Source organism: Anguilla anguilla, chromosome 4 (assembly GCF_013347855.1).
Source record: "Anguilla anguilla isolate fAngAng1 chromosome 4, fAngAng1.pri, whole genome shotgun sequence".
Classification (NCBI taxonomy): domain Eukaryota; kingdom Metazoa; phylum Chordata; class Actinopteri; order Anguilliformes; family Anguillidae; genus Anguilla; species Anguilla anguilla.
The window spans coordinates 35,582,469-35,606,707 of record NC_049204.1 but is presented as its reverse complement, the minus strand read 5'-3'; the positions used below and the strand labels follow the sequence as shown (position 1 = coordinate 35,606,707).

General features: G+C 46.2%; 1 protein-coding gene across 7 annotated transcripts in view; it reads left to right on the top strand.

Moving 5' to 3' along the window:
• The window catches only part of LOC118225850 (zinc finger protein 521-like), a 165,838-nt gene that overhangs the window by 50,462 nt on the left and 91,137 nt on the right, over window positions 1-24,239 (top strand). For 4 of the 7 annotated variants that reach the window (XM_035414875.1, XM_035414874.1, XM_035414880.1 and 1 more), the window contains 3 exons: window positions 13,845-17,257; window positions 17,801-17,885; window positions 19,826-19,879. In XM_035414875.1, coding sequence (XP_035270766.1) covers window positions 13,845-17,257; window positions 17,801-17,885; window positions 19,826-19,879 — 3,552 coding nt within the window. Of the gene's footprint in view, window positions 1-11,045; window positions 11,190-13,844; window positions 17,258-17,800; window positions 17,886-19,825; window positions 19,880-20,304; window positions 20,331-24,239 lie in introns of those variants that run through there. The other 3 variants (XM_035414878.1, XM_035414877.1, XM_035414876.1) reach the window with 3 other exon arrangements.

Sequence of the window (24,239 nt, the reverse complement as noted above, 5' to 3'; positions counted from 1 at the left end):
AACCCAACTAATTATTAATGAATATGACCGAGGTTGTTGTTCAACCACAGCGAAAGTGTCAGGGAATCAAACAGAGGAGAGGAGGACGGCTTGACGTTTTCGACAGGCAAACATGAAAAGACACGGTCCTGCATGAGTGGCTACTTTTTTTCAACCCCCAACCCCCACCTCCTCCTTGGTCTTCGGGTTGCTCTTGTATTTTCTTTCCTTCAGTACTGTCCGGTCTCTTTTACAAAGTGACAAGTGGGACGCAATTTGAAAGAAATCAAACCCAAAGCAAACAGCATTACGCAGACGGGGGGCTCGGGCCTGGTGGGGAGGGAGGGCGCTGTCGGGGAGAGGGGGGGGGGGGGGGGGGGTTTGGGGGTTCAGAGGTTGAGTTCCTTGCACTGAATGCTAATGCGTGGCGCTCGGTTTGGATGGACGTTTCCTGCGTTTGCCTGCGTCGGACACAGGCGGTGCTGTGCAGAACTGTGCAGTCACTGTTTGCGTTTCGCCAGTCTGCAGCAGGCTTATGCAAGGGGAAGCCATGAATACCATTAGCGATGTCTTCAGAATTCTACGCCAGCTGAAATATTAATGACGTGCCTAACACATATTGAGAATAGGGGTTATAATTAATAGATAGCACCTCCAGGAACTTGCAGAGCAAACTGAATTTTTGAGCCACATTTAATTAGTTTGCCAGTCAATTACTCAGCATATTTTATGACGGTATTTCTGTTTTGGAAGAGCTGCAGAGTGAGATCTAAGCAAAAACACATAAACATGCGCTAAACGTAGCACATTGAAATAATGAGGAAATGACTGAAACTTGGTGAAGTCGTCAAATTTCTTTCTTTAGAAGCAACAATATTGAGGAATGAATCACATATTCATAAGCCTACTGGGTCACAGGAGAGGTATGAAGTGAGGGGACAAGGAAAGATTTAGAGAGACAGGGAAAGAGGAGGAGAGAGCTTGTTTTTTATTCACCTTTAGTCAGGTTGGCTGTACTAGCCGCAAATGGAGGCTGCTCACCTGTTTGCAGTATATGGGGGTGGTAGACTGGCCTTCTCTCAAGCGCACGTGTGCAGAGGTGTGTGTGTGAGTGCATGTGTGTATGTTTGTGTGTGAGTGTGTGTGTTCATGCTTGCGTGCGTCTGCGCGTGTTTGTGTGTATGCGTATGTGTGTGTGCATGTGTGTGTGTGTGCGTTTGTGCTTGCGTGCGTGTGTGCGTGTGTGCGTGTGTGCGTGTGTGCGTGTGTGTGTGTGTGCGTGTGTGTGTGTGTATGCGTATGTGTGTGTGCGTGTGTGTGTGCGTTTGTGCTTGCGTGCTTGTGTGTGTGTGCGTGTGTGTGTGTGCGTTTGTGCTTGCGTGCGTGTGTGTGTGTGTGTGTGTGTGTGGTTCTCTGTGTGATGGGGCAGTAGGGTCTGCAGAGACTGCCGTTGTCCCCGCCCCCCGAGGCTCTGTGCGCCTTGTTGTCCTGGCGGAGTGTGTGCGCTACACGAGTGACCCCAGTGCGAATGTCGGAGCGGTCGAGCCGGCCGGGGCGCACGCCCTCCCGTGGCGTCTATCTTTAGACGCGGGTGCGGACCCAGCGCCATTTGAGGACAGCCGAGCCGGCGTTCGGGGAACGTCCGCAGTCTCTCTGAAGCCTCAGCCGCTCCTGTAATCGAGCAGAAAATCGCCCGAATCCTGCACTGGCTTCATCTCTGGGCCGTTGTTGGTTATTGTTGGCCCTTTTCATTATTGTTGGCCCTTCTCAAGCCGTAAAAATGGTGTCTGTGGCAGCCGGTAATGAAAGCCACGCTCAGACGGGGAAGCATTGAAACTTTAGTCCAACCTAAATAAAAAGGTATGAAGTCTCTTTTTTAAAGGGGGGGGGAGAGTAGGTTGGCTGTTTACAGAGAAATGGAAACCCCTTCCTCTCTTCCCCTCAACATTTTAAGCTCTGGCGGAGGTACAGGTGAGCCGTCCCCGGTGGCCCCCCCCACACACACACACACACACACACACACACACACACACACGCGGCAGGCCGTGCCGCCTCGTTGTCTGGGACACAGTCCAGCGGCCGTGTCCTCGCGACGGAAATGGGTAATACCGACAAAGCGCCGAGCGGTTTGGCGGTCCCGGCAGACGGGTGAACAAGCGCCCGTCGCGCGCGCATGCTCGGGCGGCCCTGACGGACGGGCGGCCCTGACGTCCGTGGCGGAGTGGCAGGTTTCCCCGGGCCCCCCGTGTCGCTGCCCACGCCGGCGTGACTCCGCGCTTCACGGCGTGTGGCATAGCCGGCGTGCCGGGTGGCGAGACACGGGCTCCCCCCCCCCCCCCCCCCCCTCCCTGTTGCCGGAATGTGCCGGATTGACCGACGTGCTGCAGGGACAGCCCCCCCCCGCGATTCTCTGTCGAGCTGGGGCCGGAGGTAGTCTCGCTCACCGATTTCGCTGCGTTGAATTTTCTGCTGTGAATTTATCGCTTCGGTTCCGCATTGGCGAAGAGCTCATTCTCCCTGTTTCTAAAATCAGGATGCAAATTAACTGCGCGTCGTGTCTGAAATACACAGCACAGATAAAGTTTTTTTCATTTTTGAATATTACCCACGCTTCCATTTCTTGGTATTGATATTGAGGCGGGCAGTTTGCTAAAGGGCGCAACGGCAGCACCCTGACAGGGTTTTAAAAGCTGCGAGGTTTCGTGTCGCTGGTCTGAAGGCTGCCGCCTAGCGCGTGGCGCCCGACCTGTCAGTCACGCCGCCTCCTCGGCCCGCTCCTCTTTGATGCTCCGCGCGGCGGGAGAGGCCGCGGCGGGCGGAGTCTGAAGTGTCTGGCTTCAGATGCCTTCGAGTGGCGGCTCGGGGGGTCTGAGCTATGTAAATCAGCGTCGTATTATAACAAATTGAATATCCTGTGATCTGAAAAAAGAAAATGAATTACCCGTAATGCGAAAGGCTTTTCAGTCGTGGAAATCGGAGCCCTTCCGCATCTGGAACAGCCCCGGCTCCCCCCCCCTCCCCCCCCCCGTCATCTGAAGTGGACGTGTCGCGTTCGTGATGCTACGTTGTTGAAATAAAGCCGTTAAGACCGGGTTTTTTTTTTTTTCTTGGTAGGAGGATTGTGGAAAATCACATCAGCTGATATATGAATGAACCACCTTTTTTTCAATAAAGCAGTTGTATTATATGAAGGATTTTACCTAAATGTGATTTTCTACTCACTAGTCTTTAGTAAAAGGGAAAAAAAATTTCAAATTGAAATTTCATTAATTAAAATAAATGCTAAAATTAAGATATTAATAATTGTTCTGATCAACAGATTTGTTATAGAAAGATAATTTATAAATACAAAATGGCACTGAAGCATATGTGTTTGGCAATATTTTTACACCACTGTGAGGACTGATGATGTTCTAGGCTGTACAGAAATAAAGGTAAAATGACTCAGTTACAGTTACATGGCTTGTTTTAAGAAATTATGAACCTCATAAAACCATGAGCTTTAACTTTAAAATGAATTAAACTGGATTTTTTTTTAAAATGGATTACAAAAAATGTCCTCAAATTTGAACAATGATGTGGTGTGCTGAATATGTCTTGGTATACATTTTAGTATTGGTTATGACATGTCTGTTATCCAGACACACACGCACAAAAACAAACATAGACACATGCTGACACACACACGCACACACACACACACATTAACATTCACACATGCGCACACACACGCAAACATGCACACATGCACACACATATGCCAACATAGATACATGCTGACACCCACACACACACCCACACAAACATGCACACACGTACACAAAGACATATATAAACATGCATACACACTCACACATAAATATGCGCACAGACACAGACACACAAACACACAAACAAGCACACACATACACACCTACAAAATGCACACACATACAAAAACATGCACACACACGCGCGCACAAACATGCACACACGCACGTGTGCACACACACACACGCAAACACACACACACACACAGACTAAATCACACCATCACTCTCTCCCTGCTCTTTATTAGTCTTTGCCTGCGATGAGCTGCCAGTGTTTCTGTAATCCTGATAGCAAAGGGTTTTCCTCCATGTGCACAGATCCTTCCGATAAGATAAGACTGTCTCTAAACACAAAGAGGTGCGTTAACTGCTCTGGCTGCTGCACGCCGCAGATAAGACACCTCCAGCCGCCGCGCGGACCTTGCACAGGATGTAAATGAAGCCAGCGCGATATAAAGCCTGCTCCTAATCCGAGAGCCCAATCACCACCACGGTCTTCATCTTATTCGTTTTGTTTTTTTTCTTTTTCCTTTTTCCTCTTTGTTACTAAGGGGCAGCAATGGAGACAGCAACCTTGACAGCACACAACTTAATTTGCGCAATATCAAACTTCATCCTGGAAACTGGTTACCGGTGCTGTTGTGGGTGGTGCACAGATAGACAGGCACCCCCAACCCAAACCCCCCCCCCCCCCCCCCCCCCCCCCACCAGACATGAACCAGTACAGGAGTTAAACAACGGCACAGCACAAGGGCTTCGCACAAATACTCTGGGCTATGATGTAATATGCAAGACTTGTGCCCGAGATGTTCTGGACTGGCTAATGCTTCCTCAAATGGCAAAAATGTTGCTATCACTGACTGGTAACAGACACCTCAGAAGTCAGTCAGAGGTCTCTGAATCCTGGTTCACCACAGCACTCTTTAGATGATTTACTGCTATCCTATGCTGAATTTCATTAGTATTGCCCTCAGTCAACATAACAGTTATGTGTCGGCAATTATGCTACTGGAAACATATATGCTCATATCCAGTAAAAAGGATTTGTTGCATAATAATTACCTGTCTATGACTGATTACTACCCTTATTGAATTCTTAAAAACATTACAAACTGTAGGTTAAGTTAATGTCCTAGTGAAGGTAGCCTATAGTGTGTGCATTGAGTAGGGATGAGCTCAGGAGCAAGCTAGGGTCTGTTTTTTCCAAAAAGACATGGCAGCAGAGAGGGGACACTGAAAGGTGAATGGCGGTCTGTTGAGATGCATGTGGCTTATGATAACGTCTGTGTGTACAAAATCTGTCCATTATGCCACTCCTTTGGACCTAGTTGATTTTATGTGGTGATAGGCCGAACACTATTTCCAGTTTTTCATTATTGGACAGTAAGACTTGTTTTTGTTTGCAGTGAGTGGAAATGTAGGCAGAGTGACAGAATACTGCACACAGATCTTGTCGGAGCATCAAACAATGTGCTGTTGTTCATTTCTCCCCAAATTTAATCACGTTATCTGAATCTATCTGGGGGGAAAAAAAGACATATTTCCTTACTGTTTTATTTGAATCATTTTAAAGTTATTTAAAAGAAAAAAGTTATCTGAAAAAATGACTGTAGTCTTGAGCAGACACTTTATTTGTGCCTAATGCGGAGAGTTTCTCCACTGGTATAGACCAGTGTTTTCTCTTTTAAGACCCAGAGGAAGAGAGAGCCTGACTGGACACATTAGTACCTATGGTTTGGTTCACAGCACCGTGCGTTCAGGAGCGCTAAATTAAAACCCGAATCCCGCACCTTTTTTCTGGCACATTCCAGAAGGTCCAATTAGGGGCCGGAAAAATGTCTGCTCCATTGCGTCAATTAGCACAATTAGTCTTTCGGTGTTCAGTGCTAACACGCCACCTTTAACGGGTGAAAAATCATTTGTTCTAAAAAGTTTTTTTTTTTCCTTTTTGTATCTTAATTTGTGAATATCTTTATATTTATAAACAGCTGTCTTTCTTGTAACAGGTATCTTTCCTCTGTTGTAAAAAAATGTTAATGGCACCCATGTATGCATCTTTTCAGTGTTTTTTTTTTTCCTGTCTGATCACTATGTACATCTTTCAACATCTTTAATATGTTATCTGGCTGTATATTTATTCTCCTTGATATGCTCTTTGGTGATTCTTCAACAGTCGGGCTAATACCTCAGTACCTGATCATGTTTAAAATACCTATTTAAAATAGTCATGTGTTCACTGAATTTGAGTGTTTTAGGTAGCATCCAACCATCTGCAGGAGGCAGTGATGTAGCTGGCAAGGAAGGCTATGCCTCAAAGCAAATAAAACTTTGAAGTGTTTGACATGACGTCTTCAGCAGTTCAGTTAATGTAACTGTACACCACAGTTGGTACATTTTTATGTATGAAATTATCATTATCCCTTTGCATAGTGACCTGATATATAGCAAAACAAAGACAGGAGAAAAAATCAGTTATTATTATTATTATTATTATTATTATTATTGTTGTTGTTGTTTTATACTGTACTGTGATGATTGTGTTGTTGTTTTCAGTATGCGCATGTGGACAGCAGGTTCGCTGTGCCTGCACTGCATAATTTACAGCAGGTTTGCAGGCTTCTGATTCAGTGACACATGGCATCCCTGACTGCCACGCTGGCACAAAAGCCTACACCTGCGGGAGCACATTCAAACACAACTGGGCCAACTGGCGCAGAGCTGTAGAGGCCCGAAGCCTGTTAAGGGACAGGCACTAACATCGACACACACGCGCGCGCACACACATACTCATGCGTGCACGTACACACACATGCATGCTCTGTAGTCTGTTCTCATTTACAGTTTTGTGAACTGTACTGATTTGCAACTTTTCTTTGTCACTCACACCCTCGCCCTCTTGCTAAATATGCAGATGTCCCCAAATGTGAACTGAAAGAAATCGCCAGTTGCGTATGAATCGTGAATTGTGTTTGGCAATACCGTTGTAAAACCAGAACAGCTTTAGACGAAGGCCAGCTTTGCATTGGCACAGCCGAATTACCTCGTCAATGCCATTTTATTGGCCGGTTGAAAATGGTCCATCTCTGGCTGATGTGCTGGTGTGTTTTCTCAAGGTAGATCTAGGGGTCTCTAAATCAGAAACGTCAGAAGAACTTAGTCGTACTATACAAAAGCATTATCTTCTTCCTAAGTCACACCACAGGACTATTGTACTATATCAGCCTTTAGATAAAGCACTGATGGGTTTGGCAAAGGATTCCTCTGACCTAATATCTTGTGTATCTGCCTAGGAAATATGTATAGCAGTAAGAGCCCTGTTTATATGTTTATGTAAACAGCAGACCTCGCTGGCTCATATGCAAATAAAAGGAAGCACACGGCCTCATTTGCAAATCACAGCCAATGATGAAAAAGGCTAATTTGCCAAGTTCAAAGTCATAACACTCCTGAAAATGAGATGTTTCATCTCGAGAGTCTTCTCTAGTGTATATAATTTTCTTCTTTCTTTTTTTCTTGTTTTGCGAGCTTCAGTAAATTACTTCCACCACGATTACGGTTTTGATTTGTGATACCGAGCTTAACCAATGGGCAGAGGCAAGGGTATGTGTCTGTTCACAATATGCACGAGAGTGTCTGTGCGTGTGCGTGGGAGTGTGCGTGTGTGTGTGTGTGTGTGTTCATGTGTGCATGCATATTTGTGTGTGTGGGTGTGTGAGTGTATGTGCGTGTGTGAGTGTGTGTATGTGCATGCGTTTGTGTGTGTGTGTGTGTGTGTGTGTGTGTGTGTATGTGCGTGTGTGTATGTGTGTATGCATACGTGTGTGTGTGTTTGTGCGTGTGTGTGTGTGTGTGTGTGTGTGTGTGTGCGCGTGCGTTAGTATTGATCTGCAGCATTTGCTACACTGCCCTCAGTCCAGAGTTCTGCTGCTGCAGCTGGTGCATAAACGACAGCTACAGATGCCTCGAGACCCACTGAAAGGCTTTACGAGTGACAGTGCCCGCTTTAAGGTGTCCCACTGCTCTTGAACTAAATAAAATAATCCAACACGCATTGTACTGGGCAGTTAAACTCAGGCATCTGCATCAGGAGAGGGTATTCATATTATTTATTGCTCACTCATTACAGTCCGGGGGAGATTCGGTTTCGATGAGGTGCGACGTGTCTCATGTAGCTCAAAAAAAAAAAACCTGCAAGATTTGCATTCTGTTTGAGGGAATGGCAGACAGATAATCGCATATGTTTGCGTGTACTCATGTAACATATAAAGCCTGAGAGATATGTCTGTGTTTTTCAGAGACTCTGTGGAGCAGAGTCTATAGCTGCCTAAATAAGCTACAGTGCTGTACCGTAGGTACACAGCGGCTTCTAAACGAGAGGCAGGCAGATGAATAACAGAGTAAATGGACTGATCCTACGCATGGTTTGGGAGCGTGCGTCATCGATACACATCTGAGCGCCGCGGTGCATGTGCAGGGTGTGTGTGTGTGTGTGTGTGTGTGTGTGTGCATGTAATGTAATGTAACATAGTAACATATATATATATTTAATTCGTATAGCTACTGTAAATATTATGAAATGTTGAACTATGGCTCTAGACATAGAGTAAATCTTAAACAATGTCTAATTTTTCATCACATTTTGGAAATTTCCTCACACAAAGCTAGGGAGAAAAGCCAAAACCCAACAATCCCTCCCCTTTCCAAACCTCTCTCAGCTAGACCTCTTCATTTCACTTTGAACGTTCCAGTTTTGGGCTGGCCAGCACTTTTGCCCGTAAATATGACTAAACAGATGTTAAGTGCTACAAATGAGTTTCCAGCTGTCCTTCGGCCTACACGGACAGAGCAAAAAAATGTTGTTTTGTTCTAGCGTGGTGGACATTTAAAAAAAGGCAGGGAGAGGGAACGGGGGGTGGGGGGTGAAAAAGTGTCAGGCCCTAAGATGGAGGTCTTCCTCCCAGGATGTCACAGGCTGTTGGCCAGAAGATGCACAGGAAGACCTGGCAGGCTAACAAAGACAGCCCTTGAGCTGCAGGGTGTAGTTTCAGCTCTGCATCCCCTTTGGCAGTGACAAAGAGGGGCTGCCGTGGTGCAGCAGGCCAGGGAAATGAGGAAATAAGGACTCTTTTATTTACTCAGGCGGCGGAATCGCGGACATTCCTGCTTGCGTGAAGGAAGAGCCGGGGCCGGCAGCTCCTCTTTCCACCGGCTCTCCTGGGCCACCCCCCCCCCTACCCCCACCATCTCCCCCGTCATCTCCCCCACTCCCGCTTTCGTGCGCCGGCGTTCGCACACTCGCTTCGGCGTGTCCGCGGGAAATGGCGGACTTGGCAACCGTCGAGGAAGGAGGCGGGGAAAATTATGGGGCAAAAAAAGTTCGGCGCTTTCTCTGGAGCATTAGCGACACAAATTTTCACATGTTCCGCGCTTCATTTTATTTATTTATTTATTTTTTTATTTTTTTAGGCCATATCTGAATTTGAAATGTAAATTATGATGTATTCTCTGTTTTTGTTTTTTGGTTCATTGGGTTTTTAGTGGTAAAATGGAAGGCAGCTAGATGGCAAAATTATTTTTTGTTTTCATAAAATACAGCAACTTGTATTTTACACACAAATGATTCTGTTCAGCAGTATATTAAAAGTAAATGCAAACAGAAGCGAGGATTTTTCAGTTCAGTTAAAATAATAAAAGAATCTGAAGCTCAAGGTTCACTGGAATCACCGTTATTACACCATAATTCTGACAATGCAAGGATCAGTGCAAACAAAACAAACCTGTATTCTCCAGAGCCAAGAACAGAGTTCACGAAGCTCGAGCACACAGCGGAGAGATCTCTGGATCTTAAAAATTCAACACCAGCATAGCTAAACATAATGGTAGCGCCTTACCTAACGGGCTGGCAGAAAATCATTTCATCGATTTTAATTTCCGAAAGTGTGGCGGCCTACACTTCAGGCTGTGCACGCGGTGTTCTAAAGAACAGACCACTGACTCACATGGCAAGACAGCAAACCGAATTATTAATACTATATTACTGATATATTACAATGTTATTCATATTGCCGGCCACCGCCCCCCCCCCCCCCCCCCCCCAACACCTCCATTACTTCTATGATTTGGGTTGGTGTGATCAAGAATAGCAGGGTGCTCTTTTCTTCCTTAGTTGCTACCCTGGTGATTAGCACCAACTCCTAACCACTTGAAAAGACAAAAAGGATAATGGGACACCATCCAATGGTCTCGCTCCAGCTACTCATTATAAAATGAGTTAATGGCGTATACGTAGCATAGAGTGCTAATCAGGGTAATGGTCAGTTCCACTTAAGTCCAGTCAATTTGAGCAATGCTATTTTTAAAATATTAATTTTTTAAAGCATACTTTAAGTGTCTTGGATGGCAAAAAGTTTATTTCAGTGAAAATATTTTCAAAAGTACTATTTATTTTATTTATATTTCTTGAGATTAAGGCCCATAAAAGGGACAGAAATTGCTGGGTTTTAGGAGGGCTAATTGCATGTATAAACACACGTTTCATGATTTTATGGAAGTGGCTTTGCATTCTCAAAATGTAACATAAAAAAACATAATAAAACATAATTTGGGCAGAAGTATTGTACATTACACCATACATTTATTCATAAACAAGTTTTGTTGTGTTGAGAAAGAACACAACAAAAAAAACTTGGACAGTCCTCAGTTACAAAATGAGAAGAAGTAAAGTGCTGAATCCTTTGGGTATGCTGACTAATTACTTCGGTATACATTCTCCTTGGAAACAGCACGTCGCAATCAGAAAAGTGGCAGTTGGGCACGGCGTTCCGGTGACCCGAAGCGAGTACATAAAGCTCCCATTTGCGACCGTGCGAGCGCGTAGCGTACCATACCGTGACAGTGGCACTGTCGACGCAAGCCAAGGCTCGCCCATAGGGGACACACTGCACTCTCTCTGGTCACTCTTTCCCCTGTTAAAAAAAAAAAAAGAAAACAATAAAAGAAAGTCTGCCCACTCAGAGGTGACTATGTGAGAGTGGCGCAAAGCCAGTAGTCGGTGAACATCTGGCAGGCACGTCAAGGAGGTGTTTTCAACAGTTTGGAGGTGTGGGGAAGGAAAGACCACATTCTCATCTGTTTCCTTAGGATAAAGACACCCCCCCCCCCTCCTCCCTTCCCCCCACACCCGGCCACCGACTCCCCTCCCCACTCCCAGACAGATAAGAACTGCATGAGACACGATACCTGAGGAGCTAATCGCCTCTGCATCTGGCCCGGGGGCACCGTTCTTACGAATATACCATTAAAAAGAAGCGGCTGGTAACTTTACCAGCATCTAGACAGGTAGCCTCATGCGAACATATTCAAGTTCTTGTGCCAGGGGCGCTGGTATCAGTGGCATTTCAGGTAAGATGTCTGGTTATGTCAACCAGGCACGACCCTGCTGGTTTAATGCGCTCTGCTATCGGTCTAATAAATCTGTTCAGTTTCCCTTTGTTTTTCCTGTTTCCAGCTCTGCAGTTTTCTTTGTCTCGCTAAGTGCTTGAAAGGGCCGGCTGTATTTAAGTACGGAAGTCCACTGTACTTATGCTGTAGCAGAAGGAAGAATTGGCGGACAACCTTTTGAACTTAAGTGGAAAATGGCGTTTGGCACAGAAATTTCATTGCAGTCTGCAGTTTCTTAAACATCGTTTGTCACATAAAATCGACAGAAATTAATTAGGGGAAAAAAACAGCTGCCGGTTTTGATTCAGTCTGTTCTATTTGGAATTCAGATTTTTAATTTGTACATTAATATGCTTTTAAAAGAATAAAGTGCAGAGTTTACAAACATGACCCATTCTCTTTACGGCATAATTATTTATTAGACAAAAAAAATATCAGAAAACATTTAGCGATATTCTGTGTGTCGTTTTTAAGTATAATAACACTGATTGTGAATATACATTACCAATTTTAAAGGGTTTTGTAAAACATACACACATGCCATATGATACATAATATCTTATTTTAATGTCCGGAATAATTCATATTTTTATTAAGAATGTTTTTATTATTGCAGGTGAAAGGTATCTAAATGTCCTTCCACTCGATTCTGGAGCTAGAAGATTTTATGAGCCCAGTATAAGTGACAGTATAGGGCTACTTTCCATGAACAGTACTTTTGAGAATGTGAATTGTTACCTGAAGTGCCCCTGTAATTCACATGCCGAAAAACAGTTTTACAAAAAGCAGGAAGCTTAACAGTGTACAACGGCCTGGGCTGTCAGCACTCTGGCTTTCCCTATTTCCGTTCGTCGATCAGCGTTTGAACAAGAAAAAAGAAAAAAAGCTTTCCCAAAATCCCACTAGTGCAGCTGAGGCTTTCAGGGATTTGGAAGGACAATCACAGAGCACAAAGGGCCACTCCTGTAGTCTGGGATGTATTCGGTGGGGTGGGGGGTGTTGGGGGGTTGGGTTGTGTAATGGAATGTTTGAGCTGGAGGTCTCTAGGTGATTCCATTACAAAGCGGGATTCAAAAACAAAAGAAGATGCTCCCCTAGCAATAGTAATCCCAGACATGTCTAGTTTTACAGACATTTGAAAATGTATATGCAGAAATGGACTTTTTATTCATAAAACCGTATGCACATTTTTCACTTTTTTAGGGGAGAATCTTCTGTTAGCTTAAGCAGGTTACACCATTTCTTGGTTCAATTACCGTAGGATATTTTCAGGATGGATTCCAATGTCATGTGTGTGTGTGTGATAGAGAGAAAGAGAGAGAGAGAGAGACTTTTTCCACCTGTTATGAGACATGTAGGGGTACCCAGCAAGCACAAATTGCTCCTGCAGCTTTTGCAACAGCGCTGTGGTGAAAAATGCAAAAATGCACACCACAGCCTCACGCCACCCATTTCAGATGGAAAGCATTTTTAAGGACGTTTGCAACCTGACGACTCAGAGGAGTGCAATGTTCTCGCAACTTTCAACAACCAAAAAAAAAAAAAAAAAAGTTTTTTAAAACGTTATTTGGCCGGCCGGCTAGATAGCGGTCTGAGTCACAGATGCTGCGAGTCTAAGGTCACCAGCTCGTTGTGAGCGCCTGTTTGTCCTTGGTCTCTGCGCTCTGCGCTGTTGATACTCGTTTCCCCGGCTTGGCTGCTCCTTGTCCCCTCGTCCCCGTGTCCCTGCCCCTGCAGCTGGCTTTCTCTGAGGGGAGCCAGGTTTGCTGGTGCCCACGGCCAAACGCCCGCGCCTCGAACGAACGAGCATCGATCCGGGGGAATGGCAGCGAACGCTCCCTGCATGCTGTACGATTCAGACAGAAGTACCACAGTACTGGTTTACAGCAAGGGAGGGTGGTGGTAATGGTTTAGATTATCTAAAATGTTTTTTTTACAGATAACATGTTAAAGTTTCAAATGCACTTTTTCCTTTCCTCGGGGCTTAAATGCATTTTAGGATTATTGTATGCGTAACATCATCCTTTTATTTGTTGCAAATTTGTAACAAGTTTTGTTTTTCATTTATGAGTGATAGGATGTTGTCAGTGTTAACTTCAGTGTTAAATGTTTTTTTTATATTTTTCAAAGTTCCTTTTTTCCTAAAAATGACTGGAAACTGTAGTCAGGATACCAAGTATTCATAATTAAAATATATAATAATAATCAGAATGAACTAATTTACCACATGCAGGGAATCCATCTTAAAGCACCCCATACCTTGTCGGTAGAAATGTCAAAAAGATTGCATTTTGAGTCTCAGTGGGCTAAGTCATTACATGACCACATACAAGGCTAATTGCAGGAAAAACATTTGCAGCAAATTATTCTTTAAATTAGATATTCAAATTCAACTTTTTTAAAAGACCTCCACAGGAGACACGGGGCTTACATGACCCTGCGGCACAAAATGAAAAAGAAAAGACAAAAAGAAAAGTAAATTGTGAAATTTGTCATTCCTGTTGATGTACTGTAGGTTATGTTTGATGTGGCTTCTATGGCTCACCAGGCTGAACTAGAACAATATCACATGCTCACAACTATCTCAGTAACTGTGTCTTTGTTCCTGTTCTGTAGACGGGGCTGATATTGAGGATGACCCCTCCTGCTCTTGGCCCGCATCTTCGCCTTCCAGCAAAGACCAGACGTCACCGGGCCACGGAGACGGATACGACTTCGGAGAAGAAGAAGGGGGGCCGGGGCTGCCGTACCCCTGCCAGTTCTGCGACAAGTCCTTCAGCCGCCTCAGCTTCCTGAAGCACCACGAGCAGAGCCACGGCGACAAGCTGCCCTTCAAGTGCACCTTCTGCAGCCGCCTCTTCAAGCACAAGCGCAGCCGCGACCGCCACGTCAAGCTGCACACGGGCGACAAGAAGTATCACTGCGGCGAGTGCGACGCCTCCTTCTCGCGCAGCGACCACCTCAAGATCCACCTGAAGACCCACACCTCCAACAAGCCCTACAAATGCGCCGTGTGCAGGCGCGGCTTCCTCTCCTCCAGCTCCCTGCACGGCCACATGCAAGTCCATGAGCGCAACAAAGATGGCGGCCAGGGCCTGTCCAGGATGGAGGAGTGGAAACTGAAAGAGACCCAGAAGTGCGGCCGGTGCGAGGAGGGTTTCGACGTCCCCGAGGAATTGCAGAAACACATCGCCGAGTGCCACCCAGAGTGCTCCCCGCCCCCAGAGAGGGGTGCGCTCCAGTGCATCTACTGCCCCGAGCTCTTCACTGAGGAAGGTCCTCTCCTGAGCCACATCGACCAGGCGCACAACAGGGACAAGAAGGGCCACACGTGCACCATCTGCTCCGAGCACTTCCACGCCGTGGAGGACCTCTACAGCCACATGGATGTCCACCAGCAGCCAGAATCCAGCAACCACAGCAACAGCCCATCCTTGATGACAGTGGGGTACACCTCCGTCTCCAGCACCACCCCAGACTCCAACCTATCTGTCGACAGCTCCAACATGGTGGAGGTGGCGCCGCCCTTACCGAAGACCCGCGGGAGAAAGAGGGCCGCCCAGCACGCAGCTGACATCGCTGGACTATCATCCAAACAGGCTAAAATCACGTACAGCTGCATCTACTGCAACAAGCAAGTGTTTTCCAGCCTTGCTGTGCTACAGATTCACCTCAAGACTATGCACCTGGACAAACCGGAGCAAGCCCATACGTGCCAGTGCTGTTTTGAGGTGCTGCCCTCCCTGTATAACCTGAATGAGCACCTTAAGCAGGTCCACGATGCCCAGGATCACAGCACTCTGTTGAGCAGCCTGTCTGCGGCAGTCCTCCAATGCAACTTCTGCCCCGAGGTGCTTGGGGACCTCAACGCCTTGCAGGAGCACATCCGCTGCTCGCATGGGTTCCCCAGCCCGGTCGCCAAAGAGAGCAACGCCTTCTTCTGCCCCCAGTGCTTCATGGGATTTCTCACCGAGGCCTCCCTGGAAGAGCATGTGCGGCAGACCCACTGTGATGGGGGCAGCACACGTTTCGACTCACCCCTGGCCGGGACCCCGAAAGAGCCCATCGTAGAGGTGTACTCCTGTTCATACTGCACTAACTCGCCCATATTCAATAGCATCCTGAAGCTGAACAAGCATATCAAGGAGAATCACAAGAACATCCCGCTCGCTCTTAACTATATTAACAACGGGAAGAAGCCAAACCGGACCCTCAGTCCATCTTCTCCAATGTCTGTGGAGCACGCCACCATCAAAATTGGACCCAGTGGCTCTTCGTCCCGCTCGGCCAGCGAGTTTATCTGCAATCAGTGTGGCGCCAAGTACTCAAACCTGGACCTGTTTCAGACCCACCTCAAGACTCACCTGGATAGTGTTCTGCCCAAAATGACTTGCCCCCAGTGCAACAAAGAGTTCCCCAATCAGGAATCCCTGCTGAAGCATGTGACCATACACTTCATGATCACCTCAACTTACTACATCTGCGAGAGCTGTGACAAGCAGTTCACCTCAGTGGACGACCTGCAGAAGCACCTCCTGGACATGCACACCTTTGTCTTCTTCCGCTGCACCCTCTGCCAGGAAGTCTTTGACTCCAAGGTCTCCATCCAACTACACTTAGCTGTCAAGCACAGCAATGAGAAGAAGGTCTACCGCTGCACCTCCTGCAACTGGGACTTCCGCCACGAGTCTGACCTGCAGCTGCATGTCAAGCACAACCACCTGGAGAACCAGGGCAAGGTCCACAAGTGCATCTTCTGTGGGGAGTCCTTTGGCACGGAGGTGGAGCTGCAGTGCCACATCACCACCCACAGCAAGAAGTACAACTGCCGCTTCTGCAGCAAGGCCTTCCACGCCATCGTCCTGCTGGAGAAGCACTTGCGCGAGAAGCACTGTGTCTTCGAAGCCAAGCCCCAGAACTGCGGCGCCAACGGGTCCACTGCCGGAGGGGCAGAAGGGCCGGTCACCAAGGACGACGCCGAGCTGCAGAGCCTCCTGGCTAACAGCCACGAGTCGCACAACAGCCACGACGGCAGCGAGGAGGATGTCGACACCTCCGAGCCCATGTACGGGTGCGACATCTGCGGGGCGGCCTACACCATGGACTCCCTGCTGACTAACCATCAGCTGCGCGACCACAACATCAGGCCCGGGGAGAGCGCCATGGTTAAGAGGAAGGCCGAGATGATCAAGGGCAACTACAAGTGCAATGTCTGCTCCCGGACTTTCTTCTCCGAAGCGGGCCTGCGGGAGCACATGCAGACCCACCTGGGCCCCGTCAAGCATTACATGTGCCCCATCTGCGGCGAGCGCTTCCCCTCCCTGCTCACCCTTACTGAACACAAGGTCACCCACAGTAAGAGCCTGGACACGGGAAGCTGCCGCATCTGCAAGATGCCCCTCCACAGCGAGGAGGACTTCCTGGAGCACTGCCAGATGCACCCGGACCTGAGGAACTCCCTGACGGGCTTCCGCTGCGTGGTCTGCATGCAGACGGTGACGTCCACCCTGGAGCTAAAGATCCACGGCACCTTCCACATGCAGAAGACGGGCACCATGTCTGCGGGCAACCCAGCCGTCGGCGGCGGAGGCGTCGGCGGCGGCGGGCGCACCCACCACCACCTGCAGAAGCTGTACAAGTGCGCCTCGTGTCTGAAGGAGTTCCGCTCCAAGCAGGACCTGGTCAAGCTGGACATCAACGGGTTGCCCTACGGGCTGTGTGCCTCGTGCGTCAGCGACAGCAGCAAGAGCTCCAGCCCGGCAGTGAACGGTGGCAGGCAGCAGGGGGTGGTCGCTCTGGGGATGGCACAGGGGGAGGGGCTCAGCCCCGGTGAGGGGAAGGGCAGGACCTCTGGCCCCGCTCCCTCCTCCAAAACGCGGTGCTCCAACTGCAACGTCAAGTTCGAGTCAGAGGCGGAGCTTCAGAACCACATCCTGTCTGTCCACAGGGATGCAGTTGGGGAGAGTGGGCAGCTTAGGACTCCCCAAGCATCTCCAGTTTCCAGAGTGAGCCCCTCACAGGGAGAAGAGGTACATATACTGATTAATTGACTGATTAATTAATGCAAGTACCTAAGACAAAAGACGGTATTTCGCCCATTCGTCATATTCACGATAAGGGTTCACTCTCCAGAATACTGTACACAGTCCAGGCGTAATAGCTTTTCTTTATGACTTGGTAGTGATTACTCGTAATTATGGCAAATACAGAGTACAAAAGAATACTGGATTCCGTGTAATGGAAGTGTCCTGGTGTTACAATTATAGTGCCCTAAAATCTGAATGAAAATGATTTAATCATGAATTTGTAGAGATGTGTGATTGTCTTATTTCAATTTTATTACCTAGCACATAATACAGTCAACTGATTGGGCCCTCCGATACAATCACTCCCCTGAGGTGTGCTAGATGATGTGTGCTCTGGTTCCAGTGACACATTAATAAGCGGTTTCAGAAACTCTTAAATAGTATATTTTCCACATCATTGTGTGTCTATGTAATCGAGCCCATGTGAGCACTTTGTAGAATCAACTAATGTTTTGCTATTGTTATATTTCCCTTCTCTTAACACAGAAGAAGACTTACCAGTGTATTAAGTGTCAGATGGTCTTCTACAGTGAATGGGACATCCAAGTTCATGTGGCAAATCACATGCTCGGTGAGTGCTAACTAAAACGTTACAGTCCTATGCTTTCAGTTTATTTCACACTTGGCATTATCAGCAACATGTTCTGAATTTTTCCAGTATATTGATATTTTCCATCTTGTAGCCAGTCGTGTCTTGTCTTTTACCCGTATGGATATACCTAGTGAGTGAGTCTAAGGCTACGGCATCTTTTTCTCATTACCTGTTATGGCTGCACTTTGAATTGGATTAATGGGGAATGCAACTGGAACGCAACTGCTTTTCAGAATATGAGAGGCTTTGAAAGACATGTTGATGTGTCACAGTCCTGTTTTGTGAAATGCTCAGGAAATTGTCTTGTATATGGTTGTACGTGCAGGTAGGATGTTTTGAAATTTGGCTGTGAACGCTGGTAGTTTGTCCTGCAATTTATGTTATTTTACCACATAATGTCAGTCAATGCAGCAGTACTGTCGCGCCCTATTAGCTTGGGGTTGTTTCACACCTGGCTAGATGCTAAGCTTTGAAACTTCTATTTGAAGATGAATATTTCTCCATATAAGGATATAATAAAGTTTGCTGAATTGGAAACACATACAGTACACGTGCACACATGCGTGTATATACGTGTGTGTGTGTGTGTATGCGTGTGTTTTGCAGGTGTGTGTATTTTTAGTGTGTGAATATGCATAAAATGTCAATTCCATTAGAGCACTGCATATGTCTTTTTTCCTATTTGTAACAAGTGATTGCATCTAATGCTCCAAAAGTCCCCCTTCATTAAGATGTCTAAAAAATAAACATGGTAATGATTATATATTTACATCTACAAAAGTGCAACCACATCCATTGACATGATAAATTATGGATAGCGGATAAAGGTATGGAGAAATCAAAGTTTTGAAAAAAGTCTGTTAGAGTACAGATCTCAGCACTTTGAGTCAAGAAAACATGGGCAGGACTCTAAGTAACCTGCATATGGTTAGCTATGGCGGAAATAAGCAATAAACATAATGGTTGGAAACCTCAAAGTAAGGCTTCAGTGACCTTGAAGTAAAAGGGTGGAGTCATGCACTTGATTCAATCAAACTTTGTGGTCAGATAAAAGCATTGTTGAATGGGTTTGATTATGTCTTGTTGTTTTCCTTTTTTCCTTTTATTTGGTTGCTCATGTTGCCATTAAATCAGAAGTCAGCACAATACCCACGCAAATTTGTGTGGCAAACTACAGGGTATTTCGAGAAATTAAAAGAAAGAAATTTTTAAAAAGATGAGGATTCTTTGACTTCATTTATGTATTCATTATATTGTGGAGGCTCATGAATTAATGGCATTTGAAAATAAGATGTTTCACAAAGTCCCTGTTTGGCTGATTTTTCTCAGATGAGAATATGCACTTTGTGCTTTATAGTTTTTTTCTTTTTTCTTTTAGCATGGGTTTGGCAGGAAAATGAAATATCATAAGCGTATGTGTTAGAAGCAGCCGTAAGGATCCCTCATCATGTTGTTCACTGCTGTGGTGTATTACCTAACATGGTCGGACAGTGCGACCTGATGCTAACCTGTGATTTATTTAGAAAAGGTCCAGAACAATTACAAAAAGAATATCCGTGTTGTGCATATTTTGTCTTGCAAATGCGTATCTCACAACTTCAATACATTAAACAGATTCCTTGTCAAGCATACTGTACGATAACGTTTTTATTTTTATTTTTATGAGTTTGTGAATGGATGTTTCTCGATAAATTCCCAATACCTTCTAAATATGATTTAATTGTTTTGTGAACATTGCTGTGATTTTCAAGATTGTTGCAGTTCATTGGGTGTCTTGAAATCTCAGACAAATCAAACAACATTATTGTTGAAGGTACAGCATTACTGTGTAGCCCCTGTCAGTGAATTTATCTGGTGAAAGACACATTGCAGTTTAGTTTTCCTCAATGTCATTTCTTTTTCACTGATTTTCTCCAAAGCAACAACCCCACAGACCTTCAAAGGGGAACTTTTCACACCAAATCACATGACAGGTACTTTTTTCAAAATACTACTATGCTTTTTTTGTTATTATGCAGCTGTGTCAAAACAGACAAATGGAAGCATCCCTTTTGATCAGCATTTGATTGCTTTGACAAATCAGGCTTTAGTTACTGTTGCAGTTAAGGTACTTGTGTCTGCCACTGTGAGGCACAGTCGAAGAGAATTGCTTTTTTGTTGACTGCAGTTTGATTTGGCCATAGTCATTTTCTTGTGTCGCATTGGATTGCACTGCCTGTTGTATTGGTTGGAGATAATTCCAAATTCTACAAGGTGATGGATGCACAGACATCTCAAGGTGATTGCTTCTGTTGAAAGCTGGAGTCTGACTTTGTTATTATCATTTTTTAAAATCTGCTAATTTATTCTCTTTGCTTAGAGAACTTTTAATTATGCTCAATTCTTCTTTATTGGATAGAAGTCCATTGATCCGGAACAAACAGTCCTACCTCTGGGACCTCATCAGAAAGGTGTAGGTGAATTTTAACATGGTGCCCAGGCCTCATCAGGACAACACTTGTTTTACATAAGCCAACACAAAAGGAGCTCTCCTTGATCTGAATTAAAGCCTGCATGTGATTCCTTTGTGTGTGTGTGTGTGTGTGTGTGTGTGTGTGCGTATGTGTGTGCATATGTGTGCGTGTGTGTGTATGTGTGCACATGTGTGTGCGTGTGTGTGTGTGTATGTGTGTGTGTGTGTGCATGTGTACAGTATGTGTGCATGTGTGTGTGTTTGAGGTGTGTGTGTGCATGTGTACAGTATGTGTGCTTGTGTGTGTGTGTATGTGTGTGTTCGTGTGCGAGTGTATGTACGCATGCGATTGTTAACGAGCGCGTGTGTGCCCGCGTGTACACCTGTGTGTTCCTGCATGCTGGTGCCCGTGTGCCGGGCATGAGTGGGACTTTGCCATCTCCCGCCCCCCACCCCCCCCGGCAGAGACGAAGCTGGGGGAAAACAAGGCCCTAATCCCACTGGCAATTTCATTTTTTAATCAAGTCGGAATTACCTGCCTCTTTGAAATGCATCCTCCCCTCCCCTTCTCACCCCGTCCTGCTCGGGGGACTGCAACCCAGGTCCCACTCATTCCAAAAAAATCCATGAGAGGGAAGGAAAGGACCCAGGTGAAATGGCTGCTCTGGAGGCAGCGCTGCCAGATGCGCGTGAGATGACGGGCGCGTCCGGAGCGCTGTTTAGTGTGGCCTCCTCCCCCCCCGCTCACGTTTCGGGCGCTTTCCTCCCACGCCGCGAAAGGCGCGGCACTCCCCGCGTCGCCCCGGCGACGCACACCGCCATCGGTGGCCCGACTTTTCGTTTTGCACGCCGTCGGACATGGATGCCCGTCAGGCCGTCATCAGCCGATTACCGTCGGCGTTCAAACTGCGACAGAGCCGGGAGGTTTTTTGTTGGTGGGTGGGTGGGGGGGAGGGGGGTGGGGGTGGTGGGGGGTGGTGGGAATGGTGGTGGGGAGGACCGGGCTCCTCAAATTGGCTGCAGCTCTCAGTTCAGCTAGACCTCTTTTTTTCTTTTCTTTTCTTTTTTTACGAGACAGTTGTTAGTTTCAGACCGAAACACATTTTCTTCTTCTGGGATTTGGTTGCGAGTTCCGCTGCCAACTCGGCACTGATAGAACCATCTATCTGAGTAAAGAAGATAATTAAGGGATGGTGATCATTGGTCAAGAACTATCACGGGGGTGGAGGGGGGCTGGGGGGTAGTTTCAGTGTGCTCGAGAGCCTTAGAGAAGTAATTGAAGGCAAATTGTCATTATTGAGAATGCGCAATCTAATTGAAATCTAGATATATTTCTGTCAGTATGTAGGAACAGGAGTGTGAACCTTCTGCAATGGTGTCAGATCACTGTGCAGTTTGCATCTTATGCTGTGGATTTAGATGAAGGCTTATATATATATGAAAGTTTCTATTATTGTTTTAGACTTTGTAAGCTGTTCTTTCCTGACTTTTGCAGAAACAACAAAGGCTTGTGTATTGTCTGGAAATTCACTTCACTATTATCCACTGTAAGCCTTAGAAAACAGAATTCGGTAAACCTGATAAAATTCAGTATGTGTGAAGTACAGATGAACCAGTGAGGTGAAAACCAGAAGACAATATATATGGATAAAGGTATCACAGTTTTATAATATTTATGTTCTTGAGTATTTTCTTTTGAAGCCCAGTATCCTGAGTACACATAATAAGAATTGCAATATCATGCATTAATCTGTCAATGTGAATTAATCTGTTTTACACAGACAAAACAGGGACATTTTATTTAACAAAAGGAGGTTTAGTTTAAAATGAGAGTGGGAGATACAGTAGTCTCTTCCGACACTCACAGCAAAAGGTTGTTGTCTGTTATCAAAGCTAGAAACAAAAAAAAAATAGCAAAATATTAAATTGTTTGGAATGAGGGATGCAGCTATGCTCAGAATAAGGCATAGCAATACTGTATTACGTGTCCAGCTCTTTCACAGGCTTGTAAAGTGAGGACGGTTGTTCTGGTGGAAAATCCGGTGGACAGTGTGCAGTGGATAGTGTGCAGTGGATAGTGTACAGTGGATAGTGTGCAGTGGATAGTGTGCAGTGAATAGTGTGCAGTGGATAGTGTGCAGTGGATAGTGTGCAGTGAATAGTGTGCAGTGGATAGTGTGCAGTGGATAGTGTGCAGTGGGTAGCGTGCGGTGGATAGCGTGCGGTGGATAGTGTGCGGGCATCCCAGCACGGAGGTGAATGGCGGTACACTCCCACAGTCTGGCAGACAACAGGAGTAAACACACATTCCCGTCTCCGGTTTCCTGTTTTAAAACGAGATGTATTTCCACCCTCTGTTGTTTCTGACCTTGACACCTACAGTATAAACACAGTATTTCTGTTTTGATGCTTGGAGAGGTTTGTTAAGTGAAACAGTCCGATACTCTTTATTTCTGTTTCCAGGTCAAGTGCTGGTGATTTATTTATTAATTTTAATTGTTTTGTTTTTGTTGTTCATTAATATTGGTACGTATGCGTTGTTTCAATGAGCAGACTGAGTTTGTGGAAGTTAATACTAGTTAATATTTTACAGTGTCCAAGTACAGTCTTAAGCTTGAACTAAGGCATATCTGATTTGAAAATGATAGAAAAATAAAGAATGAAAATAAAGAAACGGCAACATTTCTATTCTATTCTCCTGATTTCGCAATCTTTATAAAGTGCCGTAGACGAAGTTCGAGCCGCGCAAACCTTCGTTTCGGAGTCGTGAAATGAACCAGCTGTTCCCCCGCGCAATTCAGGAGCAGGCGTACGAATGAAATCGCCGGTCACGCCGCGGCAACGGACAGCCAGGGGTTAAATTTGGCCGCGGCTCTAATTACTGCGAAATCAATTTGGATAAAACTGTCCTCGTTTGGAAAAGCTCTAAATACTTTCTTCATTAAAAGGGACACTTTCTCCTTTAATGGCCATCTGCACAGGAGAGATGAGGCTGGAGCCAGGTCATCTCTCCTCAGCTGTCATGGTATTAACGTAGGTAATGGAGCAAGGGCTCCTTTCTTATGGGTGTTGTTTCCATCGATGGCCAGCTCGCTGTATCGATTTGTGCTGATAATTCTATTTCTGCCGAGATGACTCGGGTCTAAACAAAGTGCGCCGAATAACAAACAACGGCAAGTTCAGCGTCGAGATCTTGGCTCTCTGCAATATCGTTTTCATGGTGAGCTGTTCCCATCCTCCCCACACCCTCCCCACCCCTCCCCTCTCCTCCCCTCCCTTGCCCCCCTTTCTCTATCCGCATGAAGCTGGACACCGCACAACTTGTACGTCTGCCAGCACATTTTAATACAGCGACGTGGCCCTCCAATAACTGAAACCCGGAGTCCGAGCGTGGATCTAGCCACAGCGCGTAGGTGCTAAACGCTAAATGTGATAATCAGATCTGCTGGGGGGACTGGGGGGCGGGGGGGGGGGGGGGGCGTGTGTCTAGGGCAAACCGGGGGGGCCGGGGTTAGGGGGAGGGGATTGCCAGACGGACAGCCAAGTCCACGAGGATCTTCTCTGGCCTCAAGATGGAGGCCCCTGGCTTGCAGGGCCACAGTTGGAAGAGCACGCTTTTACTGTACAGCTGGTGGCTCTGTGTGGGGACTTAGTATGATACTCTCATGAAAAAAAAGATACAGCTACTAACCAAGGAGCAATTTGATAGCCGGCTCATAGACAGCTGGTCACTTTTTTTTTTGGGTGGGGGACAGGTTCCTGGCATGGGGCAGTTTTGAGAACTGTGGGTATCCGATTTTGCTTTTACAACCAAAGGGGCTTTGCAGCCCATAGTCGATCTGGTATCATATATGCCTTTTTTGTTTTCCTATAAATTAAGG